The sequence below is a fragment of the Euwallacea similis genome, chromosome 9 (genome assembly GCF_039881205.1).
Source record: "Euwallacea similis isolate ESF13 chromosome 9, ESF131.1, whole genome shotgun sequence".
Lineage (NCBI taxonomy): Eukaryota > Metazoa > Arthropoda > Insecta > Coleoptera > Curculionidae > Euwallacea > Euwallacea similis.
This window is the reverse complement of record NC_089617.1, coordinates 82,658-93,473: the sequence shown is the minus strand read 5'-3', so window position 1 is coordinate 93,473 and position 10,816 is coordinate 82,658. Positions and strand designations below refer to the sequence as shown.

Genomic DNA, 10,816 nt, shown 5'->3' with positions numbered 1-10,816 from the left:
TTATATCAAACGTTAAGAAAGTAAAATAGCGTGTTTATGGTTTTAAATATAATACTTCCCTAGAGACAGATGGGCTTAAAGTCGGTGTCAAATTTCGACTGAAATAAGCTCTTTCGAGCTCAAGATAAAAGAAGTCTTTTGGCATTGCAAAATAACTTAGTTTTTAAGAAAGAAGTTAACATAAAATCTATTATGTGAGACCAGACCAGTTTCTGAGATATTTATTTAAATTAAAACGAACAAATCACGTGTCTCAAAAATGAAAAAAAAATGGTTTCTTTGTCATTGAGGACCTACCTAAATTAATTTGTTAACAAGTATTTCTATGTATGCCACGTAATGAGTTCGAATTGCACGTAAAAGACCTAATGTCAACAACTAAAACACCAACCACATTAAAAAATATACAATTCCTTGAGTCTTCCTATATTTCTTCCACCACTCCATCATTCTTTAACAAATGATACTAATAACATCATTTGTTAAAAAACGGTTCAAAACCGTAATTTTTCTCATATAGAGAACTTCTATGCCCTTCCAGCCAATCTTCCTTTATAAGATCACTGCCCTTTTCTCCAATCATAATCGTCGGTGCGTTAGTGTTTCCTCTTACAATTTTGGGCATAATGGATGCGTCAATGACCCTCAACTTTTGAATTCCATACACTTTCAAATGAGGAGATACCACTGCTTTCGAATCCTCTTCAGGCCCCATTTTACATGTTCCTACTGGGTGGAAAATAGTGGCGGTATAAGCTTGAGCAACACATGCCCAGTATTCATCAGTACCGAAGGGCAAGTGTTGGCAAGCAGGAAGTGGGGTAGTCACCAGTGAATATCCTAGCTTCTGTAATGTCTTAGTCCTCAATAAATTAAGGGACTGTTTTACTCCTTCCACAATTCTCCTCAAGTCAATTTCTTCATAAAAGGTGTTAGCATGAATGAGGGGGGCCCCCAAGACGGGATCGGTGTCATTGAGTCTCACAAATCCTCGACTGTCAGGACATAAGAGAATTGGTCTTACTGTCAGTCCATCATAGTAAGCTAGAGGTAAAACGGCAGTCTCTGAACTTAGAATGGGGTCAGTGTAGAAATTCTGCACATTCGTTGCATCTATGGAGTATTGAATATCTGGCCTGTCATCCTCGTCTTCATATTTTGTCTGCACAAATGCATTTGCTTGCAAAGTACCGGTCGAGGCCAAAGGTCCTGTATGGGAGTCCCTCCACGTGTATACGTCCCGCTGTATCTGTTCACTATTCGCATTGGTTGCACTGTAATTAGTCAAAGCGAAAACAACGCCGTCAGTAGTGGTATGATCTTGGAGATTGTGGCCAACTGCAAGATTCTTGATAACTTGAATACCATGCTGCTGCAAATGCTCAGCAGGTCCAATTCCACTCAACATGAGTATCACAGGAGACATTATGGCACCTGCACACACAATGACTTCCTTCTTGGCAATAGCCCTCTGCACTTTATTATTCTTCAGATATTCTACGCCATAGGCAGTCTTGGTTTTAGGATCGATTAGCACCCTTAAAACGTGAGATTTTGTTTGTACAGTCAGGTTGCGCCTCTTATACCTTATGGGTCTTATATAGGCCACATTGCTGCTCATTCTTTTACCATCTTTGGAAGTATGCTGCAGCAACATCGTTCCGATCATATGCCCAGCATTTTGGTCAATGCGAGGCAGACCTAGTTCTTCATACGCGTCAACTAAGGCCAAAGTATTGATATCCTGGTATGGAAAATTTTCAACATTCAAGTAACCATCGAATCCATGATAGTGTTTTTCAATTTTTTCCGGGTTTCTATTCCTCTCAGATTTGATGAAATATGGCAAAACATCCCTGTAGGACCATCCAGGATTTCCTAAATGTTCCCACTCATCATAGTCCTTAGGGTGAGCTCTAATATAGATGAGGTAATTAATGGAGGAACTACCTCCCATCACCTTCCCTCTGAACCAAGAGCATCGTCCATTCCGTCTGGCCAAACAACTGTGGGCTGATGGTTGGGTTTGAGATCCCCAGTCCAAGCTGGACCTAGCTACTGTTGGAGCGAAAGCTGGAACATCGGCCACTTCAGGTTCTTCTGTTCCGGCCTCTAAAAGGAGAACCTACAACAAAGCCAATCATTAACGTGCGTTCCTATTCGAGAAACTAGTTAGAAAAAACTTATTTTTTGTAACTTGTTGTAACTTATTTTTTGTATTTTTTGTGTAACTAAAGGGATTTTACAGTAGATATTGAAAATACCAACGATTAACAATTTAATAAACAAGGGAAGTTTCATGAATCAAACACTCGAATGAAGATTGAGAAATCCCATATAACATATCCATCTACTTCTTATCCTCATTTCCACCCTCATTTCCCGTCCTCGTTTGCTAGCCTATTTTCATTAATTTCTAGCATTGTTCTTTACATACTATACGGGGAATTTCCAACTTCGCCTCACGCCTGTGTGATCAAATTACGGGTATGGCGCCATGTCGACGTTTTTCCCACATAATACAATAATTCCTATAAAATAACAGTAAAATAATAATAAATATATAAAATAATAACATACAAATAAATTTCTATAAGGTGATGTATCCGTTTCTTTTTGTTTGTGCTCGTTATACACTTCGTTATTTAATGCAGTAAACTATCTTGCAATTACATGAAAAACGGAATTTTGTGAAGAATGCCATTATTACAAATAGAATTCTCTATTACCTCGGATGATCCGCAAATAATAATAAGTATTTTCTAAATGAGCAACTATTTCCACTAATTCAACAGTAAAAATCTTAAATATACATACATACATTTATTGTAACGGTGCGGATTTCTCTATGTAGGTTAAGGACAAATTCACACCTACATGCATTTGGAGATGAAAGGAGTTTGTGAAGCAGAGTTTGCCCTTAAAAACCTTTATAGCACTGTCATGAAAAATAATGGAAGTCTACACAATAATGGAAATTTTGGAAGATAATAAACGTTTTGGTCTCCGCTGTCATAAATTCGCACTTACATATGTGTTCAGAATATTCCAAGAGAAAAGCGTGCATTAGTAAAAGTACAGTCCATTGGAATTTCCCTCGAGAATTATTATCGCCTTTTTAAAGTGCACCTTGCGGAAGTTTTATCTCTATTAGATTATGGAAGAGCGCTCGATTTTATTGCATACGTGGCCGTGAATTTAATGGATGATCTGGCTATTTTAAATAGAATTTTATCTACCTGTCGGGAGTTCTCTATTCGTTCAGTCTAGCGGTAATTGTCCGAAAACTTGATTTATGTGCTTCTTTTCCTATGAACATTGCCTATCACAGATTTGCGGATGTGTGTAATACAATACGAATAAAATAATACTTCTCCTAGGAAAGAATTGACAGCATTAAAGGGGTAAATGAACTGCATAATGAAAATCCAGTTAGGCCCAACACTGCAGTATTAAACAGGAGAATACGTGAAGCATCTTCCTGATTAAGCAACGGGTGTTCTAATTCTGGCTTACTGCGACACTTCAGGAATGCGCTTAAAAGGTTAATTAGAAACTAAATCCCAGTATTACTCGAAGGGTTTCTAGGCGAATTCATCGCAAATTACCACCATTTGTCGCCTTGCATTTTATTAAGCTTATTTTTCTAACATAGCTGATGACCCCGTTTTAGCTAAATTATTCTCCTTTTACTTCAGTCAGGCTTAAGTTTTTCTGCTAGCACTTGAAGCTGAATAAAGCATATCTGCTATTAAATTTTAGGAGTAATTCGAGATACTTTACTTCTCAAAGGCGAAGAAAATATGTTATATACTGTTATATGACCGTTATGTAGGAGGTGAATAGACAATGATCTGTAATACATACTCGGGGACATTAAAGCCAAGCACATTCCGTTGGCAATAAGTTTCCTGCCTTTTTTATCTCCTTTGAGCTGTACAATTTACTTTCACATGCATGTTTTACATTTGTATATGAATAGACATGGATAATCATTGTTAAAGCAGTAAGATAAATAAGTTATTACGGATAATCAATCTTAATTATTTTGTATTGTTAAGTATAATTTGTGAATTATGTTAGACACTCAGTTCAAGTTAATGTTATTAGTAATACTATGGCACTCGCATAATATAATATTAGCATTGTTAAATAGTCCAATTTAGCCATAAAAACTTGTGAAATACGAGACGGTGAATAGATAATTTAAATCGATTGATTTTGATTATATTTGATAAGCCAGGTAAGCCAATACTCTCAATTGACCTAGAGATATCTTTTTACACTTATTTTCACTAAATAAATGTTAAGTAACGTTTTCTTCACTTTTGAGCCAAATTCGGTATAATTTATGAAAATCCATGGAGGTTTTGAATCCATCAATATCATACATATCATCGCTATTATCATAATAATTTTCTTTTTAAATATTTAATATAAATATAACAAATCAAGCATAAATATTAAAAGTTGAAAACGTTAGATTTGTATTATTTATGAAATGTTTTAAACACACACGAACATTTATGACAAAAGAAACCACATCAAAACTGTCTTCTAAATTAATTCAATTTGTATTTTTAGTGCAGGTACATAAATGCACCAATTTCTTAATTTAATTTTTCATTGAAATGAAAGTTTAAATTAAGTCAAAATTATTCAAAGAGAAGGCATAAACTAGGCGTTACTCGTAATAAAATTTTAAGCGAATTTCCGCAGCCAAATTAAATTGAGTACCCTGAGATAAATTCGAATAAACTAAACAAGTCTAGTGAGCTCGTAAAATATAAAAAATTTTCCGAATAAGAAGTGAGGGGAATCGATCATAATATGCTTGAAATTTCAAGTTAATAGACAAGATAAATTGTGACTCTGAGATTTCCCTTTGTAGATTCGGTTATTTTATTGGCAAAAGTAATTCGGCTTCGATTTGTATTTGTTATTTGCATCTACCTTTCCATTTATATAAGTAAAAATATCTTCCACTTTACAGAATTACAAGCAATCACCCACAAAGCGAAAAAGTATAAGTCAAAATGACCACAAGTGTTGACAAGTACATGTATTTTTAATGTGGATTATCACATTATTGAATTCCTTGTCAAATTCTCCTTGCCAATTCTCATCTAAGTATTACACCAGCATGCTTTCATATGCTATTCCAACTTAATAAAAATCCCGTTTTGCCATGGACTGCAGGTATTTTTCCGTGCATTCCATCGCATTTCCTAAATTTCTGACCTTTGATTGAATGAATGAGTTTAGAAATTTACCACATTCCTAATAAAAATTGACATGAACTGAATTCTAACCATTTGGCCACTGTCACCGTCGTTTATCTATACAAGAAAGAGACAACTGCGTTCTATAGCAAACCGAGATCTTTATTAAATTGGGATATTGGGATATATGTTTTCTATGTTCAAGTTAATTCAGGTTAGTTAAAATAAATATTTCGTTATTATACAGGGTATTTCAAATTCGACCCTCACCATTGGGATCTCGGAAACTAGAGGAGATACGAAAAAGTTTAAATGGAGGCAAAGTTGCGCAATCTAGTGCTTGATCGAATACCGTTTTCAAAATTTTAATTTTCCGAGTACTTCCGAAGATATCCGAGAAAAACTAAAAATTGGAGAATCCATTTTTATTTTTTTTTAGCGTTATTTGACAAGAAAGGTTAAATCCGTAAGCACATTTTCATTGTCACTTTTTCTCAGCTACACAATGACATATTCAAATTTGCGATCCGACGTTTCGTCTTTCGGCTACCATCATCAACTTTATTTTTTCTTATGGGCGCCATATTGGATTTTTCGACAAAAAAATAGTGCGTTTCATTCTGAATTCATTGATATAGAACTTCTTATAATTTACTTTTTTAAAAGCCGAAATATTTAAATAAAAAGAAATATTACATAGGTGGCCTTGACTCCATCGAAAGACTTTCTTTTGTTCGCGTTATATGACAGAACTTCTCAAACGAATTTAGAGCGTGTGCAGATTTCCAATGAAAATGAGTTTCCGAAGTGAAGAAAAACGAGATATGTTAAGACTTTATTACAAATTTGATAGGAACAGTACGAAAACAGCTCAAATGTATTTTGAGTTATATCCGGAAAGACAACAGCCGCATAGAACATTATTTAAAACTTTGGACGAACATTTAGCTAAGTTTGGTGCTTTTGAAAAACCTAGGATGAAGTATGGAAGCAGAATGAAAGAAGATACTAGAAATAACCTACTGGCAGAGACAAAACTAAATTATTATTAAATGATACAACAAGTGTTCAGATTGACGATCTTCCTCCTGCATACATAAACGAACACGTCTATTTAAATTAGTGACAGCCCTAATAATATTTCTCCTTCTGATTACTCTACATTGTGTAATGATGTTTTCTCTAAGTTCTTCTATTGTGTTATAATCTCGATTCTCATATATTCTATTTTTCAAAGTGCCCCACAAAAAAGTCGTCAATTTGAGCACTTGTTGTAACATTTAATAATAATTTAGTTTTGTCTCTGCCAGTAGGTTATTTCTAGTATCTTCTTTCATTCTGCTTCCATACTTCATCCTAGGTTTTTCAAAAGCACCAAACTTAGCTAAATGTTCGTCCAAAGTTTTAAATAATGTTCTATGCGGCTGTTGTCTTTCCGGATATAACTCAAAATACATTTGAGCTGTTTTCGTACTGTTCCTATCAAATTTGTAATAAAGTCTTAACATATCTCGTTTTTCTTCACTTCGGAAACTCATTTTCATTGGAAATCTGCACACGCTCTAAATTCGTTTGAGAAGTTCTGTCATATAACGCGAACAAAAGAAAGTCTTTCGATGGAGTCAAGGCCACCTATGTAATATTTCTTTTTATTTAAATATTTCGGCTTTTAAAAAAGTAAATTATAAGAAGTTCTATATCAATGAATTCAGAATGAAACGCACTATTTTTTTGTCGAAAAATCCAATATGGCGCCCATAAGAAAAAATAAAGTTGATGATGGTAGCCGAAAGACGAAACGTCGGATCGCAAATTTGAATATGTCATTGTGTAGCTGAGAAAAAGTGACAATGAAAATGTGCTTACGGATTTAACCTTTCTTGTCAAATAACGCTAAAAAAAAATAAAAATGGATTCTCCAATTTTTAGTTTTTCTCGGATATCTCCGGAAGTACTCGGAAAATTAAAATTTTAAAAACGGTATTCGATCAAGCACTAGATTGCGCAACTTTGCCCCCATTTAAACTTTTTTGTATCTCCTCTAGTTTCCGAGATCCCAATGGTGAGGGTCGAATTTGAAATACCCTGTATATATATTTTTTGCTTATCTTACTTTCTTTTAATTGTTTTCGTTCTTCTCTACTTGGTGTCACTGATATGCAAATTAATAAAAAAATTATACAAATATTTGATTAACAAAAATTCTTGAGAAAAAAATATAAAACCCCTTTAATTCAATCTCGAGGGCAATAAAAATCCTAATCAAACAATGAACATCTACTTTGATCCCTCGCACCATTTTAAGCTTTTTAATTAATTCCCGCTTCTTAATTCGGTTTTATAACGAACACAATATCAGCAGGCTTCTGGAATAATTTATTCCTGCTGCCACCATCTAAAAGGGTATTCATTAAATTTCTCCAGTATATTACCATCTAAAAAGTGGCACATAATAACGGTCCAGTCATCCAGCAAAAGTTTTAGGATAGAGGGGGTTCTGCCTGAAATATTTTGAACAGTTTTTTCACTCAATTTTTAAGGAAAAACCTGGAAATGAATTATTTTGGTTAATTTTCGTGGTGATGAAACGTTTGACAGGAAAATCGATTTGCCCCAAAGGTAAAGGGCCTGAAGGGAGGGCAATCTCTATTTCATTGTCGTTAGACGTGGGCTTTTGGGCCAAACGTGCTAAGAGGGAGTCGAAAATTATTAAGCAGATAATTGGATTGAAAGCATTTTAGCCGTTTAAATCTGAGGATTTATTAAGTGCTTGATTATTGATAGCTTTCATAGTTTTAATTAAAATTGCATTGGATTAGCATTGCATTGCATTGGCATGATATAATAAAAAATAAAGTAAAATATATGTATTTTACATAGATTTTTTCTCATATTAACTCTTTATGTCAGTTAAATTGTCTTTTTCCTACAAGTGCATTTGCGAGTTGAATATAGATGCAAATCAAAGTGGAACCCACATGTGCGGTAAAAAAAATTCTCAACACACGCATGCTTCAAAAGTTTTGACACATTCCACTTTGATTTGCATGTTATATTCAACTCGCAAATGCACTTGTAGGAAAAAGACAATTTAACTGACATAAAGAGTTAATATGAGAAAAAATCTATGAAAAATTGCCAAAGTAACAAATATGATGGGGTATTAACGAGTTATACGGATACCAAATAACGAAACCACACATGCTTGTCCATCGGTATTAATCCATTTTCCCCGACCAAGCTTTGTGTGTATGTCTGCTCTTTTGCGGCTTTATTAAATAATGCAGTAATTGAATTGAACTGTACTTTCAGTTTGGAGTGCTGAATTTTTCAGCTCTTTTCCAGACCACCACTGCGTAAACCACTTTTGATTGGCACCGTTTGGAAATTTATCAATTTAGCAATTAACATTGGGATGAATTTATTATGATGCCGGTTTATGCACAACCAATAAAAGATGAATTAAACCTAAATTTAATGCAATTTAACCATACAATGTTTTTTTATTTAATCGATTTCCTTTGCCAGCCCTCGTTATTTGTTACAGCTGTTATAGAATATTCGTTTCTTTTTGGGTAAATATGAGATTTACTACATATTTGCTCGCTATTGTAAACCACAATGTAAAATAATAATTTTACACTGGATAGATTTCCAGGATAAAGTTCCACACAGTTTCCGCTTACAAAGCATATAAACTCCATGGATTTTGGTTACGTTTTAATTTCTAGTTTTGTCTATTTTTCTGCTCCACATTGTATGGACGTATATTCTACCAAAGGCGTATTAAGTTTTTACTTTTATTGCTAACTCTCAGACCAAATATGCAAATGAACCATTTAAAGATTTATTCAGGAATTTTGGTAACTGCTTGTTGAAACTACTGAGTTTGTCCAGAACGTTTGGCAAACATGTCCGAGAGGAATATTTTAAGTTTTCGAATTTATTTATTGAAAATGAATAGTTTTAGTAAATTATAATATTACAACAAGGTTTAAGCAAATGTATGTTTTATGAACCAATTAATTCAATATCTAAATAAGAGACTGAGACGAATAAATCATGAAAAGTAAGAAAGGAATTTGTAGGAACACAAATTGAATTAAATAACAACTCAAAAACAAAACATTATCACAAAAACATCGTCCTCATGACTTTTCTTCTATTGATGTCTTTTTGGCACATGCTAGGAAAATAAAAGAAAGCTAAAAAGCTCAAGATCAAATTTCCAAAGGCAGCCAGATACATTTAATAAGGGAGAGCAAATTTTTTGACATTGAATTTGACGGCTGAGGCGATAACTAAGGTAAGTTCCAGAGAATTCACTGATACTGCAATAGTGGGTGATATACATGGCCAACTCGAGTCCGAGACTGGACTAGTATATCTCATTCAATATCACTAATAAATCTACTATTTCACTACTAAACACTTTAATATCCCTTATTAAAATTGCTTCGTTCTTATACCTCTATTAGTCTAAGTTTTCCTTACACTTAATAACTGCCTTCTTAAATAGCTATAGATTTTATGACAAGAAGTTCGGCAATTTTCTTTTAAACATGCAAACATTCACACAAACAAACATACTAAAATTTCCATATATAAAAGGAAGCGATAAATCACACTGTCCAGCGCCCATGATAAACTCCAATGATAAATTTTTTGTCTCTGTTACTTCCGCTGGACTCCCACCAGCCGTAACAATATATTAATAGAAAAATGTCAGTAAAATGATCAAAACACGTAGGTAACCAATTTATAATCTAAATAAAATACCCATTTTAAATTAGATTAGAGTCCTTAGGAATACTTTCAATTGTGGATAGTGCAAGAAATACTTTTTTCAAAATTTTCTTCAAAATGACTACATTCCATAAAACTACTTACTTAATGGAATTTATGGGTATGAAACTCATATCAATGATTAAAATAATAATGACATAATTAAGGGTTAAATCTAAGGGGGAATCACAGGCAAGTCTCTCTTGCAAACTGAGGTTTATTATTAAGTACATCTCATCATTTACTATCTGATAAGAAAATAATTTAATTTTCATGGACCGTAGTTGAGTTGCATTCAGTTATCTTAAATTAGTAATCTGTTCACTGCTTTGAACAACAGTCTGAGAGAAATATTTCTTAAATTACACATAACACATCTTAACTGTATAATTTTACACATTTAATAAACACACAAATCACCTAGCTAACTTTACTGTCCTGTTATATTCAATTCAGTAACATAGCACCTTTCATTCTACCTACGCATACACTTATGTACCAGTGTAGTTGGTCTTGCTTTAATTTGCCAATACCTGAATACCAATTCGAAAATGCACAAAAATGCACTAAAATAATGTGATACGGGAGTAACTGTTTTGTAAGATTTATAGATATAAACATGTTTATGTGTAGGCTGTAAGGTAATTTAGATATCCGGCAGCGAATTTTTATCGAACACTTTTATTAATGCTTTAAACTATCGATTTTGTTTTTAATTGTTTTAATTTAATACGTGTGCTTTGGAGAAGATAGTCTTATTTTCGAATCAAGATCTTATCGTGTGTGTAAATTGGTACGACAGAGGTAAT

The 10,816-nt window shown here is 33.6% G+C and overlaps 1 protein-coding gene across 1 annotated transcript in view; it reads right to left on the bottom strand.

Annotated features, from left to right (window-relative positions):
* Window positions 1-312: 312 nt before the first annotated feature.
* The window catches only part of LOC136410655 (glucose dehydrogenase [FAD, quinone]-like), a 40,360-nt gene continuing 29,856 nt past the window's right edge, over window positions 313-10,816 (bottom strand). The window contains exon 2 of the mRNA XM_066392913.1: window positions 313-2,125. Within this exon, the coding sequence (XP_066249010.1) occupies window positions 476-2,125 (1,650 nt within the window). The 3' untranslated portion in view covers window positions 313-475. The remainder of the gene's footprint in view (window positions 2,126-10,816) is intronic.